This window comes from Fukomys damarensis, unplaced genomic scaffold (assembly GCF_012274545.1).
Source record: "Fukomys damarensis isolate Sample0158 unplaced genomic scaffold, DMR_v1.0_HiC HiC_scaffold_5, whole genome shotgun sequence".
NCBI classification, from domain to species: domain Eukaryota; kingdom Metazoa; phylum Chordata; class Mammalia; order Rodentia; family Bathyergidae; genus Fukomys; species Fukomys damarensis.
This window is the reverse complement of record NW_022900917.1, coordinates 49,003,765-49,021,665: the sequence shown is the minus strand read 5'-3', so window position 1 is coordinate 49,021,665 and position 17,901 is coordinate 49,003,765. Positions and strand designations below refer to the sequence as shown.

At 36.5% G+C, this 17,901-nt stretch overlaps 2 protein-coding genes across 2 annotated transcripts in view; one reads left to right on the top strand and one right to left on the bottom strand.

The window, feature by feature from the left end:
• The window catches only part of Clvs1 (clavesin 1), a 213,622-nt gene extending 199,644 nt beyond the window's left edge, over positions 1 to 13,978 (top strand). The window contains exon 6 of the mRNA XM_010640529.2: positions 11,865 to 13,978. Coding sequence (XP_010638831.1) covers positions 11,865 to 11,952 — 88 coding nt within the window. The 3' untranslated portion in view covers positions 11,953 to 13,978. The remainder of the gene's footprint in view (positions 1 to 11,864) is intronic.
• Positions 13,955 to 17,901, bottom strand: part of Asph (aspartate beta-hydroxylase) — a 208,466-nt gene continuing 204,519 nt past the window's right edge. Inside the window, exon 23 of the mRNA XM_010640510.3 lies at positions 13,955 to 15,773. Coding sequence (XP_010638812.2) covers positions 15,623 to 15,773 — 151 coding nt within the window. The 3' untranslated portion in view covers positions 13,955 to 15,622. The remainder of the gene's footprint in view (positions 15,774 to 17,901) is intronic.

Sequence of the window (17,901 nt, the reverse complement as noted above, 5' to 3'; positions counted from 1 at the left end):
AAAAAAAAAAAAAAAAAAAAAATTAAAAGAAATATACCTGATGTTTCTTGAAAACAGCTATTCATGTTTTGAGAATTAAAAATAAAAAGGAAAGAAAGAAAAAATTAAAACTATATTTAAAATAAAGATACTATAATCCCTGTACTATAAGTAAAATGACTGAAGCAGCTCTTTTGAGAGAACTAAGCTAATAGGTAGCAGAACATCTTAATTCAGTTCTCTCCATTCCAAGTAAAAGACTGTCTTCCCTATCACATCTGTTCTTACACTCACTGCATATTCATTTATTCATTCATTCACTCATTCCATGAAGTTTTACGGGGCGCCCTTTCTGGGTAATCGCTGTTGGTCAAACCAGTGTTGCCATTTTAGATGCTTACTGCCGTTTTGAAAACCCAATTCAATCCTGTTTCTAAGACACTACCCTGTTCCCAACCCCTATTCTTACTGGAGAAGATATAGCTATTCAGGAAGAAGACTCATATTTAGACTCAGTAATGGCACAGAACCACTAAATCACTGTCATTTGACTTATAAGACAGATATGAAGAGTATTTTTTAAAATCAAGAACACTAGCTATGATTTTCAAACTCCTCCTACTGATGGAATGAGTCAACATCTCAACCACTGGCAGTTTCTAGCATTTCTCCATCTGCTTCAGGACCTTGTATTCTAGTTCCACTACAGTGACTTCACAGGGGACCACCGATTTCAGGGAGTGCAATCCCTAGGGAAGCTCTAATACTGACAACTCTTTGTGCCAGTCTAACAAAAGATGACTCTATTCAAAGTGGGTGGTCCAAGCACCTGTAGTCATTTTCTGTGCTGTTATTTTAAGTTCTGCTTGGTATTCGAAAAAGCTTTCTAGAAATATCTACACATTAGAAATGCATAAATCTAGTGCTCCATCTGACATCTTGGAATACCTGAACTCACATTAAAATGCATGTAGTAGTTCATTCCACTCCTCAAAACTCAAGAATCCTACACAGACTGAGTATCAAAGGTTTGCAGAGAGTTGACTGGTTCAGATATAGATTGGGTCCCTAAGACTTCTGCAGATCTCACCCAGAAGCCTGGGGCTCCTATGAAAGGTGTAAGCATGACATGTATCAGTATGAGTGGGAATGCTCCTTTCTATCAGGTATAGTAATTCTTTATAAGCAAATTCTTTAGTTAATTGCTTCGCAAAATTAACAGTGATTTTATAGTATATGTAATTTACCTCTCAGTATCTTTTTTCTCAGTTTGTGGTTTTCTTCAAGTGTGCAAACATGAGCTATTTCTGTTATCAGATAAGTCAGAGCATCCATTGTTAATAGTGAGAAAGATCATACTCAGGAAAGTGTTAGTAAAATGATAGGCACTTTTAATTTCAATAATTTCTCCTTCGGAGGCTTGCCAATACTTTATTATATATTTTTTATTTCCATCACTGTCAAAAATACAGCAATCATTTATTCTCATTTTTCAGGTGAAAAACTAAAGTAGGTTATGTAATATTCTGGAAGGCATAGTTTCAGTCAGAGCAATAAAGCTCTTTGCAAGTAATGAAGCAAAATCTCTGATTGCAGCTGTAGGTTTTACCATGGCCTTGCCTTTTTTCACATTCGTTGCTCTCCATTTCTTTGGCAATGCGCTTTATTCTCACTTAAGTCTGCTCTGTTCTTTTCTCCACTTTAATCGCTTTGCAGAATTGACTGCCATTCTCATAGATGTTCTTAGGAATCTGAGTGTATGTTGTACATTTAGAAGAAAGGTGCCTGAGATACTATTAAATACCTTACTTTTAATTGGAGATAAAGATACGATTTCATAACCTATGACTCTTAGAATGTTTTTAATTAAGGATCGCTATTTTCTGATTTGATTTTCTGTCCCTGAAATAAAGTTTGGAAAAATGAATAATCAACAGTTGCGTTAGCTATTGGATTCATTGATGTCAATGGGAAAATATTTTTGTTAGGATTTGAATATTAAAATTAGCTCATATGAACATGTGATTTTTTTTTTCCTTTTGTTTTCTAACCAAATTGTAGGCATCTCTTCCATGGTAGAGCACCGGCTTTAAGTATGTGGATTATGAAGTCAGATCAAGGTTCCAATTCTAATTCCACAACTGGCTGTGTAAATTTGAGCAAATTAATAGGCTTCTCTAAGGCTCGGCTTCCTAATCGGTAAAACAGAATTAATAACATTCACTTCAGAAGATTTTTTGGGGATTGCAGTGCAGGCTACAAATTAGTTCAGAACCTGGCACAGAGTAAGCGCTCAGTAAGGGGTTGTGGTCAGCGCTGCTGCTATTGACGTAGTTGAAGAAGAACAGCTGTGGAGACAGAGAGGCTTCTGAAGATGATACTATTCAAGGTATCCAAGAAAAATATGCGTTCAAATCTTTTCCTGAACAATCTCAAACTCAGCTCAGGTGCAAAAGATAAGACTTATTGAGTGCTGACTGGAACCTCTGGGACTGTCTGGCACATGCTTGGTGACTGCTGCTCGGGAGAGGTTGTTTCTCCCTGAAGCAGGAAATTGTGACCTGAGGACAGCACCTGTGTGGCAATGAAATACTTTAAATAAACAGAAAGATTTTCACAGTAACACAGGGAAATAGTCATTAAATAGCAACTGGCGACTTTGAATTCAACACTTGAAAATTCTCAGAAATGGAAAATGGTTTTAAAAGGTAAATCTTTTCTGATTCATGAAACCTAAATGTATTGGGCATATGCCAACTTTAGAGTACACTTTCCATGTCTAGCCATGTCCGTCATTTTTAATATTTCTAGGTTTTCTACAGGGAGGTGAAAAGAGATGCTGAGATAATGTAGTGCTTAGAGGAGCTACAAGCGAAACAAAACAAGTTAAACTCTGAGTTATAAATTTTAGAAAAATGAAGTCCATTTTCAAGAATATATGGTGACCGCAACTTAATATAGTTTTAATATGAAAATGTGGAACTAACAATACCATTCTAAGATTATCATTGTAAGGAAGAAGCTGAGTAAAGAGGTTCCTGGGTGCACAGAGTGGCAGCATGGAGGAGTAGAAAAGGCACCGAATCCCCAGTCCAGTTGGCTACCTTTAGTTTATCTGCCTCCAGCGGGCCCTGACGATGAGTAGCAAAACATGTCTGTAGCTACAACATAGTGTTAATTTTGTTATAACATTTCAAAAATGACAAGTTTTTTTCGGAAGCATGTTTCCATCAAGAGATGCATAACTTATGTAAGGCAGTTAAACTTGGAGGGAAAATTTCACTATAGCACACTTCATATTACACTAGCAATTTGCACCAGGTTCTACAACCTCATAGAAGTGAGAAAGCAACCTTAGGGGTCTGAGAAAGCTACCTTTGCTTGAGCTTTCCAAAAACCTAGGTGGAATTAGCTTGACAGAAATTATGAGAGAATTGACAACTTGGTAGAAAGCAAACATAGTGAAAAATGGGGAACAAACACAACTGCTAATTCCTAAAGTTTCATTCATATCACTTATTTGTTTAGAGAAAAATTAATGTTTTATACCCATCTAAATGATAATAGATGAATGGTGTCCAAGTGAGGGGAGTTTCTTTTAGAATTCCAGCAACAACAACAGTGAATCTCAGAACTCTTCCCGTCCTGTGGGTTGTGAGCGGCCGTGTGAGAACTGGCTGTTCACATGTGGCAAGGGTTTGGGATGGTGAACACTGGCTTAGGATGATGTATGTTAGCTATAGCAAAGAGCATCTTTCAGGCGTTTTAAGATGACTGTGAATTTTTAACTGAAGATTGGAAGATTATTCTAGGCTCAGCCCACAAGCATAACAGAATAAATGAGGCTCTCAGCTATAGTAATGCTGTCCAAGGAGATATAACATGAGCTACATGTGTGATTTAAAATTTTCTCATAGCCATATTTCAAAATACAAAGAAACAGATGAAATAAATTGTAACATATTTTATTTAACTCAGTGTATCTAAAATATTATCCTTTAAATATACAATTTAAATATGTCTACATGTTAAGTTTAAAATATAAATTTATGTAAATATAAAATAGAATTTTAAATGTAAACAAAAATATATTTGATAGATTGCTTTGATTTTGTGGTTCTGGGGATCAAACTCAGGGCCGTGTGCATACTAGGCAAATACTGTACCACTGAGCTATATCCTGAGCTCTGAAGAAATACTAAAGACATAGTGTATATTCTTTTTTCTACTAAGTCTTCATAATGCAGCGTGGGCGTTACCTTTATAGCCCGTCCCCATTCAGTCTGGCCTAATTTCAGTGACCGCATGTGATTCTTTCCAGTGTGCCGGGCTGCACAGCTCTACTCTAACTTACGTACGGTTCCAACTTCATGAGCACCTGCTTCCATCCCTTCCAAAGGTGCACATGTCTTCTCTTGGGTCACCATCTTTCTCAGATGGATGGGCAGTGACCATGCCTGCCATATGTCCTCAGAAAAACATCATATATTAAAATGTGAGTAAGAGTGTAATAAGGCCAAGAGCTCTAATAAGTGCTCAGCTCAAGATAAAAAAAGCATGCATAAAAAGTGGTGGAATATTTTCCTTGAATTAGTATCTTTGTATTTCCAATTTAGTAAATTGTGGCAAGTTGTATTATCATGGAAGAAGGAGGCTTATTTTCTATTTCTTCACTTTGAAGGGAAAAGATGTGCTACTTTACATGAGAAATACTTCAGCCTCCCTTTTTGAAAAAAAAAAGGTTTGATTGATTTATCTGGCTCAGTAAACATTAATTGTTTCTAGTGAGCATAATCAAGTTGCCTATGAGGATGATCTGATTATGTACAACAGAAGAATACATGTTTTACAAATATGTTTAAAGTCTCCTATTCAAGAACATTATTTAAGGCATTTTAGTTGAAAGGCACCCCACATTGCTCTACATGGTTGAAAATAATTGCAAATACATTGAAAGCTACATAAGTAATTGTTAAGCAGATAAAATTTTTGTGTTATTTCTAAAAAATATGTGATATAAAGTAATGTAATAAGTGTATCTTTCTTGTGCAATGGTTTCATCACTTTTTTTAAGAGTAGGAAAAATTTATTGAGGGAAACATAGATCAAAGATGTTTTACACAGCAAAGCCACGTCATCACTTACTTTGAATTATTAAAAATGCTAGCCTTCTTCTATTTTGAGATGTTAATCTTTCATTTACTATCAGATTATGGTATGTGCCAGTAACTACTCTTGTAAGTTTCATGACAGGGTTATGAGAACTTTTGAGTTTAATTCATATTTCATAGCTAAATTTGTAAGTGAACTTAATATTCTTGAGTGCTAATTTTCTTATGTGTAAATGGGAAAGAATAAATAATAGCTAAAATTAACCATATACATACTAAACTGACACTGGGCTAAAAACACTTTGTGTGCTGTAATTCATTAATCACTACCACCCCCACCCTCACCAAGTGAGCATTACCATATCTCCATTTTACTCAGTAGGAGGAGGAGGTACAGCTCACCGAAGGTCACAGTCAGGGGTGGAGCCCTTGTTGAAGCCAAGGTCGGAGCTCCTCTGGGAAATTTGCTCGACACTTGATGTTACTGGATAAAAAACAAGCTGAATAAATTGAGAATTCTTTAAAAACATTTTTTAAAATAAAATGTTCCTTCTGTTTACAAATCCTACTATAGGCTCACAAAGATCGTACAATTCTGTGCTTTTCCACAAAACAAAATCCATTGTTGACTTTTAAAAATGAAAGCAATGATATGGAATATTTCCTGGTGATATAATGAATGGGTAGATCACTCTGGAAAATAAAAGGGTAGATCCTGACTTAAATAAGGGTCTAATTGAAGCACCTCTGAGGGCTTTAGGCCCTGGTAGTCTGTGACTCTTTGTGAATGCGTAGATTGAAGAGCAGAGATCTTATGCCATTGAAGGGGTCCTTAAGCACAATCAGGTCATGACAATTCTTTAGTAAGAATACATGGTGCTTGTAAGCTGTGGAGTTAAGGTAGCTAAATAAAGTTTGGGACATAAACATTTGCTTAAGAACAGAATTCACAGTCCAGTTATTTTTTTCTTTTTATTAAGTTTATTGGTACATTCTAGGTATACAGTACAGTTACATTCATTACTAGGATCTTGTACCTTTACATGACAGGTCTTGGTTCTCATTTTTTTCCCTTGTCTCTGCCCTCCCTTCACCCCTTCCTTCCCTCCCCATTTACAAACACTTTATTTCCATTTTGTCATTTTCTCATATTTTTTTGTTTTCCCTTATTTCCTTTCCTCTACCCTTCCCACTTTTCCAACACCTTTAGCCCTTTTCTTCCTATTTCACATTGTTAATTATCTCATTAGGATCTTATGTACTATTAGAGTTTTTCACATGAGAGAAACTATTCGGTATTTACACATGTGTGACTTATTTCACTTAGAAATATATCCTCAAAATGTATCCATTTTCTTATGAATGAATCTAATTTTTCATTCTTTATGGCTGAGTAATATTCCATTTTAATAGAAAAAACACATCTTCTTTATCCAGTTTCCAACTGATGGGCAAATGGTCTGTTTCTCAGTTTTAGCTTTTACAAACTGTGCCGCTATAAACATTGCTGCGCATATATCACTGTGATATGATTCTTCTAATTCTTTTGGAAAGATACCCACCCAGCAGAGCTATCAAAGAGCTGGGACTAGAGGTTCCATTTGACACAGTCCAGTTATTGATGTGTGCAGAATGGACTCGTTCATGATCAATATTTTTCCATTCTCATCCTGTTCTTCCTGACATTTTTCATCCCTCCAATGAGTAAAAATGAAACCATAGTCATCAATCCTTAATGATATAATTGGGAAAAGTTCTAAATTTGGGGAAAGAAACGGAAAAGAGAGAAAGAAGAAGGACAAAGAGAAGATGAAAGGAAGGAGGAGAATGGAGCCTGTTAGTATCAAGGCTAGAATGAAACTTTTCTTAAGAGTGTCTGCTGTACCACTAAGATGTTGAAGGGTGAAATAACTCAAATCACTCCCATCACTTCCTTGCCTACCCTTGGATTTTAGCTGGCTGTTCAGTTTAGATCTAGAATGAACTCCAAAATTCTCATGTGTATGGAAGGTGATTTGATCATGGGATGTCATACTCATCAGTGGATTGATCCACTGATTAGCAGCTAAATGTGCTATTAGGAGGTGGGGTCTGATTCAAAGAGGTGGGTTCCTGGAATGTGACCTGGAAGGGTAGATTTCTCTCCCCATCACCTCCCCTTGCTCTTCACTTTCTGGTCTCCATGATGTGGACAGCTCTTCCTTCACTAGACCCTTCCACCACCATGCTGTTTCTGCCTTGGAGCAAGCCAACTAGGAAAGGAAAATACAAAGCTGAAATAAATCTCTCCTCCTGTAAGTTGTGAGTATCGGGTACTGTGTTCTGGCAATGAGAAAGTGACTAAGACACTGTTTTCAGTGCTGCGAAGAGGACTCAAGAGAAATGTTTGTTTTAGCAGAAGTATTATGGAGCCACTGAATGAAGAGATTACCATCAAGAGTGAGCTCGACAACAGTCTCAATGCAAGTGGATTCTCTAAGATTAATGCAGGAGAGGAACAAATTCTAAGCCTCTGTTCAGAAGGGGTAGAGACATTTTTATCAATGAGCAATTGATTTGTCTTGCCAGAGAATATTTTGACTCAGCAAAGTGAACTGACAGAAAGATTTAGGAAAGGTGTTTTTCTTGGATTTTTATTAGATTTTTTTTGTTTTCTATTTTCCAATGAATTTCCAATGCTTCATAATATAGTATTACTTATGTCACATATTTTTTGTGTGACTAGGTAAAAGAATTATGTCGTTTCAAAAGTAAAGAGGCTATGATTATTCTTTTCAACCAGGGAAAAGAGAAACCAGAAAACAAATGTTATTTGGTGTTCTAATTATGTCGTTTCAAAAGTAAAGAGGCCATGATTATTCTTTTCAACCAGGGAAAATAGAAACCAGAAAACAAATGTTATATTTGGTTCCTCATGCTCAGAATTATCCTGTTGTTACTTACCATTCAAACACAGGCATACATAGTAATAAAAATCCCAGTTTTACTCCATGTGTCAGTCTCTTGAATGACGTCATTGTGTAAAGGCTATATATTTTTTTTCTTTCTTTCCTTTTCTGCCCTCTCCAGCTGGGTAATGTGGTGCTTTTACAATGATTGTATGTCTGTTTGTGGGTCTATGGCTGGGTAACTGAAGCAAGTATTTCCACAAAAATATAAAAGTTTCTACACACTTGCTTATAGTCTTTGGCATTTCACAAGAGATGTTCACAAATACTTCTCAGTATGAACCAGTGCCAGTGTGAACAAATGATTATTTGAAAATTCATTATTGGGAATTTATTATTTTTTCATTGTAGTTTCCATAGTAGGGAACAAAAAGAGTAGAAATAAATCCAATACACATTAAAATCAGATTATGATTTGTGTGGCTAAAAATTTTTAAGATCTGAAGAATGTAGATTAGAAACATTAGTCAAATTCAAATAGATGAAATTTAGTAATCACATTACCTTCAAGATGGGAGAGAAATATGTTAACACCAGCATTTGTAAATACAGACAGCTTTTCCTTTGTGTTATATCAGTGCCAGAAATGCTAATGAAATTATAGACAACCTCAATAGAAAGCAAAAAAAAAAAAAAAAAAAAAAAAAAAAAAAAAAAGCAATCATTTCTCCCTATTCCAAGGTCACACCAGGAATATTGTGGGCAGAGACACAAGAGAATATTGAGGTGCTAAATTCTAGAAGTCTTAGCACAAAGAAATCTGATTAATCTTGGTGGGGGTGTGGTAGGAACAGAGGGCACAAACTAAATACTGTTATGTGGAGTATTGAGTGCACTGAACATACAGTCAGGTCTCCAGACGTATGGCTTCCACATTATAGAGTCAAAAAGCCATCGGTGGAAAGTATTTGCAGAAAAGTATGTTACATCATTGCTGGTGTGTACTGTATATTTAGGCCTAGGATGGTTATGGTGTGTCTGTACCGAACAGGTACAAACTTTTTTTATCTTGTCAATATTCCCTAAACAACACAGTATATCAGCACAGCATTTAAATTGTATTAGGTACTATAGGTCATCTAGAAATGATTTAGTGTATAAAAGAGGATGTGTATAGGTTGTATGCAAACACTACACCATTGTACATATAAGACTTAGAATCTGTGGAGTCAGTCCTGAAACCCAATGCTCACAGATACCCAGCAGTGCTAAGCTGGGGGCTCCAGGAGGCAGCACTAGAAAAGTATATATGAGTTTTGAAAATTCCAGCTTGAGCTGGATCAAGGAATGTTTGCCTTAAGTGCCTGGACCAATGGGATTCTCAAGTTGAATGTATTCGAGAGGTGTGCGTGGTCTTTACTGAAAATTACCTCTCAGTTGATCTAGATCAGTCAATAGGTCTCTAACTTGAAGACTGTGGTTCACATGCTGTGTTGTAAAATAGCTCATACAACAAAAGAGGGTAAAGTTTCTGAAAGTAGAGCCATCAGCCTCCTTCTGTTTCACAAGGGTCCTCAATGCAGAGCAACTCGGACAGCTGTCTGAGGTGCTGGAGAGAGATGGTCTTCGGGGGTGGTTGAGCTCTGCTTTTCATGTTTGCTGTGTTGCTTTAATGTCTTCTGGATTTTCAGCTTTTCTGTTCCTTACATAAATCAACACTCCTCATCTCCCACATACAGTCCGGACCAAAGAAAGAAATGAAGAGAACCGTGTCAAAAGCAGTGGCTTCCCCTATCTCACCCCAGAAATAAACGATTCCATTTCACTTTCAAAGATTAGGCTTGGTATTTAAAGTTGGGTTTGAAGGGATTAGTATTTATAGTAGAAACCAACTTTTCTGAATCAATTGTATGTATTTGCTTCTTTGTTTTGTTTTGTTACTGGGGATTGAACTTGGGAACTTGTGCTTGCAAGGCAGCCGATGGAACCACTGAGCTAAATCTCAGGTCCTGTATTTGCTTTTTGATTTCTTAATTTTGTGCTTTCTATGATGTATATATACCCTGAAAGGAGATAAGAAAGGCACAAAATTAATTTTACAATCAGGTGAAGGAACAACTTCAGCTAAACAGCTCATTGGCTTCAGGCGCAATCAAGAGCAGTTTGGTGGTAATAAACCTGTCCTGTTTCCACTCTTAGTTGTGTTGCCTTTCCTGTTGTTTGAGGTTTCAAACTACCTTCTTTTCCCCAACCTGTAAAATGGAGACAATAATAGCACTATCCCTTCAGGTTGTGAATATGGAATAGGTTCATAAATGTAAGGAATTTCTTAGAACAGTGTCAGATGCACATATAACAAATATTAGTTATTATTTATTGTGTCACCTTTATTTTATTTTTGATAGTTTCCTAGAAAGACTCGCAGGACACAGAAAAATGGTTACACTAGCCATTATGGTTTATGACAGCAAAAAGATATACATTAAAATAAGGAAAGGAAACAAGGTGCGTGGAGGTGGAATCTAGGGAAGACTAGGTAGGTGCAAGGTTATGGTGCACTCTCAGTCCAAGCACAGGGACAGATTGTATCTCTCTCAGCAATGACATTTGACAATGTGTAAAGTGTTGTCAACCAGAGAGGATCCCCTGTGCTTAGCGGGCCAGGATTTGGTTCAAGGTTAGATTCACTGCTGTGTACTTGTGTGGCTGACCTTAGTTAGCTACCATTACTTGGTCCTCAGACTCTGCACCTCACTCTCACTTACTAGAAGAGGGCAAACAGATACAATGTAATCTAAATAAGGCTAGGTATACAGAAAGAAGTTTTCACCAAACATCACACGGTTAGCCTAAAACACTCAACATAGCTCAAAGCATCAGATATAGAAAGACATTCTTATGAGGCAGGATGTGTCAAGTGCTCAGAGGAGCCAGTCAGAGGTCAGTCTTGAAGACTGAGTGTGCAGGGTTAGAATAACCTAGATCTACTGAGTTAAACTATTACTGCACACATATGTAAACTTTCATCTGAACAATCCAACTTTTTTGATATTTTGAATAATTTGTTTTTGGTATATGAACATTTATTAAATATCCATTGCATGCATAGCTCTTACAATCTTTTCTCTGTAAGCTACAGAATAAATCAATTTTTACACTTGATCCTAGCCAAAAGTGAGAAAGCCAAGAAGTGATGAATAAATCAATTTTTAATTAATATTGTAATCGTAGGAAAGAAATTATTAGTACTCCAATATAAGAAGACACATCTGAAACTAAACGCTATTACGTCTATTGCAATAATGATGACACTGCTCCTTAAGTTTGTACTTTCATTTCATTATTAGTTTAGACCTTATCAGCAATTGTGGGAGGTAGGTAATATTGTCATTTAGGCAGGAGAATAAAGGTTCATTTGAGAAAGCCTCTAAGATTCCTGGCCAGTAAGGGCAGAGTCTAAATTAACCAAGTGATTACACAGCCTGGTCTTACCAAAGGCAGGGACATTTCTGATGGTTTGGAAACAAAATGTTTTAAAAAATACATAGAAACACTAAAAATCCAATATTACTTAGCTTCATAAATCTCAAAATTCACAGAATGTTTAGACACTGGGGCAGAGTTGTGGGTGGAACAAATGTATCCCTTCTATCAACAGAAGAGAATTCTGCAAAGATTCCAAGACTCTACGATGTCCCTCTCCATGAAAATGTGGTGTAGAAAATACAAGAAAGGCAGAAATATAAAAAGAGAAAAAACTAAGTAGTCGTTTTGAGTATATTGATTTTAAAGGTAGATAAGAAATTGAAATATCCCCAAAGATTTCAAAATTGTCACTATCATGAGTTGTTGATAAATGCATCTTTTTTTTCTCCTCTCTTGTTAGATCTCAGTCTGTGGTAGAAGCTGGGACCCTGAAACATGAGGAGAAGGGAGAAAATGAGAACACTCAGCCACTCCTGGCTCTGGACTGAGCCCAAGCCACCCTGATGCTCCTGCAACTTGGCCTTCAGTGGTATCAGCCACCCACAAAGCACATGTGCAACTGACCCACACAGACACATGTGTTCTGCTTAACAAGGTCCTCCACTCCTGCCCCACCAAGGACTGTCACCTGAGCAGCCACAGCTGGACAGAGATTTGAAAGATGCTTTTTGTTTTAGAAAGGGGATTGGAGGATGAAGCAAGGCATTCATGTGTAAAAGGTTCTCCCTCCCTAAGTATTTATAGGTTCAAATGAATTAAAAAAGGGAAAATCTAAATTTGATGCATACACTGTATTAGGAAGAGGATTTTTTTGTCTGAGAAATCACACAGGGACCCTCTCTAGTTTTTACAAATTAAGATTAAGTGTATTTCCAAGTAAATACATCACAGTTAAACTGTGCAGACATGATTGTCAAGTTCAATGTAGTGCGGAGCCCTGAAACATAATATCTAATTTCCATTCTTATTGAATTCTGTTCTTTGACATCATAACCGTAGAATTGTTCAGCCTAAGAGCATGTTCTCATAGGTCTGGCTATTTGAAAAGTTTTCTTATTCTGATATCCTGCAAAACAAATGATTTGGATGTTACATTTTTTTTTGTCAGGCTACCAGCTGACATTCATGAGCTGACTTTAAAAGACACATACAATTTGAAATATGACTTTATCTTAGCAGTGTGATTTCCCACAGGCAGCCTGAGAACCCAAAGAAGAGGCATCTCATTGAAAACACATGTCAGTGATTAATAAACCTATTCAAGTTGGTTCACTTGGGTCACTACAGCCAATAGAAGTGCTACCATACCATTTAACCCTCCACCCTCCTGCAATTATTAAGGTTATAGAGGAAGGGCCTGGCCAGTGATCAGTGTAGAGCTATTAAATCATGGAGGAAGACCCTGGAGAATGGCTAAATATGATGCCCAGAAGTAAGATAAGGCTAGGAATGCAGGACAGAATGCCAAAGATCACTTTATTTCTTTATCTATTATTCTTAGAAATGGAGTCTCCATCTACCCATTCAAAGGAAATTCAATACAAGATAAATAGATGTCACAGGCAATTATTTGTGTCATGTTTCCCAAGATCCATTGTATATTTTTAGGTCTATCTTAGTTGCCCAGCCATCTGCATGACATGGTATTAATTAGTATGACCAATTGGTGCTCAGTGTCAAAGCAAAACTATTTTAGTCGATAATGGGCAGTAAAATGTGATCTTACGATGAAGTATTTGGGAGAGTTAATTTGCTAGCTGAACAGTTCAAAGTAGAAAGGTGATTGATCCAACTGGCCATAATCACCCTCAACAAATATTATAATCTTAATGATTCACTATACTCTTCCTCAATGGATCGAATGTTTTAATTATTTTTCACTGGTAGAGAATAACAATAAAAGCCATTTTTATATCCCAACTTTGAAGTACATAATAGAATTAGAATTACAAATCTTTCTCAAACAATTGCATCACAATCTAAATAAAATCAATTCCTTTTACATAGACATTTCAAATCATAAGAAAATAACACTGACATAATTTTACCAATGCAGTGGCTGAAATACTTATGTAACAAGATATAGGTGAGAGAAATGAAGGATTAACGCGAATTAGAAAAATCCATTTTATTGCTTAGGTTTTTTAAATAAGTGTGGGATCCAACTATTTAAAATGCTATTGGAGTCAATTATTGCTATCCCTTTGGAACAGTAATAATATTTCCAGCTTTTCAATTGGCAATATTTAGAATCCTACTGTAGTGAACCATTGTTAAATACCATGTTATATTTAGTAAGTTAAGAACTAGTTTTTATTCTTTTCCACAGTTTCCTTAAATGAATGTAAGAGGATGGTTCAACAATGACAACATATGGCTTGCATTTGTTTACCTGTATGCAATTTACATAGGAAAACCAAATTTAATAAGTAACATGAATGATACTACATAAACACTGGATTGTATTGCCCTTTGTCAGTCATTTCCTGTTTAATAAATACTGAAGGACACAAATATCATTTTATTTTTTAACAGTTTTTTTTCTGGATTTTAGTATTAACTTTGTTATTTTTCCTCCCATGAATCTCTACTTTTTTTGTGGCACTTTCACATATTTGCAAAATGGAAGGAACAGGATAATATTTTAAGAGTACGGCAAATATTGTGAAAATTTTACTAGATTGTAAAAAAGCACCAGTGATTTTTCTATCTACGCATGAAATTTGGTGACCTATGTGCCATTCCTGAAGTGCTTCTGTTCACGTTGGCTTAGAATTCAGTGCATGCATACCACTACATTCCTGAATACTACTACCCTCAAGCTAACACTTGCAGTAGCTTTAATTTGAAAAATATAAGATCAAATGCATTAATACTTTTCTAAATTACAGACTTGGTCATCTTTGGAATGAGAAGACAAGGCCACTTTCAACTGTTATTTTGCTGTGGATAATATTAAAACTAAATATAGATATTAATTACTTTCTCAAAATGATGTTCAGCTGGCAGAAATTTCTCAAGTCAAGAGTCTTCAAACTCTTTTAAAAAGAAAAAAAGAAAAGAAAAAATCTAGACCTCCCACATGCAGGACAAGGATGCCTAGCATTCCACAGACCATCTACTCTGCTGTTCTTATATGTATGAAATTGTGATGAGAACTATCTCAAGGACCAAAGGGCTCTCCTCTTGCTGCTCACATGGGTCTACAGTGGGAAGACACCATGGATTCCTAGGCCCTGTGTCACAGATGGCAAAGATGCTAGGAGCCTGGTGCCTTTGCAACTACCTAGGTACCTAATGCAGAAAGATAGTTTATATCCATAAATTTACATTGTTCTCCTAAAGCCCAAATACTTGGCACTAAAAAATTTACATGTGGAATTTTATATCTTAATATAAAATGATTGTTTTTTTTTCTGTATAAAAAGTCCTTCTTAGAAAGAAACAAGATTTTGACACTATCTCCACCATTTGCATAGTGAGAGAAGATAACACTGGATCTCAGTGAAGATAAAAAAGCATATTCAAAGGTAAGGATCTGTATAGACAATAGACACTGCCATAGTTACAGTTTCCTCTTTTGTATGAGGAAAATAAAATAGCCTTTTTCATGAGTGTCTTTTATTAAAGTGAATTAAAAGGAGCACATCTGAATTCTTCAGGACAGTTACCATTGAAAAGCTAAAAATAAAGCATCTATACAGCTAAACTTAAAGCCTGCCATTGTAGTCAATAAAAAAGTAGTGGTACATGATGCCAAAATAGTTTACCCTAGAAAAATATACACTGCATAGAAAAGTTACAAACTAAAGCAATCTATTCACAGTTTCTACATATGTTCTCATTGTACATTGATGTAGACCTACTTTACATGATAAAAATACCTTTGGCTGGAAAGGCAGAGGCTGCCAAGTGTCCACTTTAAACATGGGTGCACAGTCAGTGCTGTCATGGATGAGAAATGGTACAGTGTTTTCTAAATGAACTGCAGTGAGGAAAATGTTCTATGTAGTGTCTAACTCTAGGAGGAAGCTCAGAGTTTTCCAGGCTGCAAGTCAATGCATTAAAAGCCATGGGATTAGAACTTCTCTGTCCACACCCAAAGTAAACCAGAAAGGCAGCATCTGTCAGAATGTGCCAAAGCTGCATGAATTCTTCTTAAATTGCAGGAAGGCTGCGTCTCTGCTGAGGTGTCAGTTCTGGGTGCCACACATCCACGATGAATATCAGCCGGAAAGATGAGGCATCCTGCCACACTTCATGCTCAAAGGAGTCATCAAAGATGAGCACCTTGCCTTCTTCCCATGTCCTGGAACAGAAAAGCATGGATTTCTGAGTATAGCTGTGCATAGTTCAGATGCCAGAGGATCCATTTTTGTGCACATGCAAGAATCCCCTGCTATGACAACCTTTAGATGCAGCCAGAACACAGAGTCTAACTTTAGAATTCCTTTGATGACTAAGGAGGAATTTTAGAATTCTTATTATGAACACCAGTTTTCATTGCTCAGCACAGATGTGCAAGGGGCAGGGGACTGGCAAGGACAACATATTGGTCTGATTTCATGCCTTACAATTATTCTGGGTCTAGTCCTAAGAGACGGTTTCCAGTGAGGCAAGCATTATGGTGCGTATCCTTTTGGCTCCAGTACAGGACAACTTCTGGCCAATGATTCCACTGCTGTTCTCCCTGGCCCTGCATACATTAGTTTAGACCTGTGGGTGGCCATTGAGTTGCAAGCATCTCTATTCCTTTTTAAACATCTGACATAGGGTCTGCACACCTCTAAATGATTCTCTTTGCAGCTAATTCCATTTGTTCAAGTTTCATTTAATGAAAGATATGAGTCTTCAATCCAGTAGCCAGAAAATAGATAACCAAAGCAGGTGTTTCCTAGTATTCGTGTTTAGAAAAATGGGCAGACTGGTAATTAATTTATATTTTTAGCATCACCTGCTAGGCAAGGGGGCTATCTATGGAATATTTTAAATTAATGTTGTAAAGCACCTTATGGAACCTCCAGCACTATCTCTGAAGAGATAAGCATGAGGATCAAGATCTAAATATGTTAGTTTAAACATAATAACTAAAAGAGAAACATGTAGGAGGTAGTTACACAATGACTTTCTAACAAAGAACATTTGAGTCAAGCCAATGTCTTTTTCTTTATTAAAAATTAATATATTTTAAGTAATACATAAGATAAATTAAATGCTAAGTCATGTTTTTAAAGTATAATTTTTACTAAGAAAGTTTTCTTAGATATTAAAAATTCCATTTTAACATTTAATGTTAAATCTTGTGCTAGAAAATAGTAATAGTATGGAAAATGCTAGCTTGATTTCAAGCTGCCATATTAAGACATTTTCCTTAGGGAAAGGACTGATGTCTTTTGTGTTTCTTACTAGATGATTAACTGAGTGACACTGCAGGGCCCCACAACCTCGGCACCACTGACATTTGCACCAGATCCTTCTCGGCTGCATCGTGCCCTGTGATGTTGAGCAGCATCCCTGTCCTCCACCCACTAGACCCATACCTGTTACGACAACCGGAAATGTTTCCTCTCATTGCCAAATATTCCAGAGTGGGTGGATGGGAGGGGAAGCAAATTATTTCATCAGAGATTAACTGATATACTGAAAAAAATCTAAGAAAACTTCCAAGTCCTTTTAAGTAATGGGTCAAATAATGAATATGTACAAGTTAAAAACTCAGTAAATCTGGGAACCAAACCTCTACTTTTGCTATCTGTCCATTCCCCTGTCTATGTACCGTCTCATACCTCTAGCCATTGTCTTACATTCAGTACATGTGTTGGTTGCCTGTTTGACACAACTCCTCTGAAGATGTAAAGAGTCCCCATAGAGCTTCATCCAGTACATTCATTACTGGGATCTTGTACCTTTACATGATAGGTCTTGGTTCTCATTTTTTCCCCTTGTCCCTGCCCTCCCTTCACCCCTCCTCTCTCCCCCTTTATAAACACTTCATTTCCATTTCTTCATTTTTTTCATATTTTTCTTTTGCCTTATTAACTAATAAGATGGTTACTTTTATGCTATGCGTATCTTATTACAGTTAAGTAATGCAAAGGGAAAGACAAAGGGCAACATGTGGTAGAATAGAAGTGAGGAGAAGCAGGCAGTATAATAACAGAAAAGCTAGGGTTTACAAGGCCTAAGCAGATTAAAAGCTCTTGGCTGTGGCACTTATCACCAATGTAACCTGGGAATAACTGATGACACTCCTTGACTTACGATGGGCTTGTGTCCTGACAATCCCCTGTAAACTGAAAACAAATAAAAACTGTCTTTAAAACGTTTTACCACTGATCATCACAGCTTAGCTTACCCTATGTTAAACATCCTCTGAACACTTACATTAGTTTACAGTTTTTCTAATACAGAGCTTATTTTACAATACAAAAATTCAT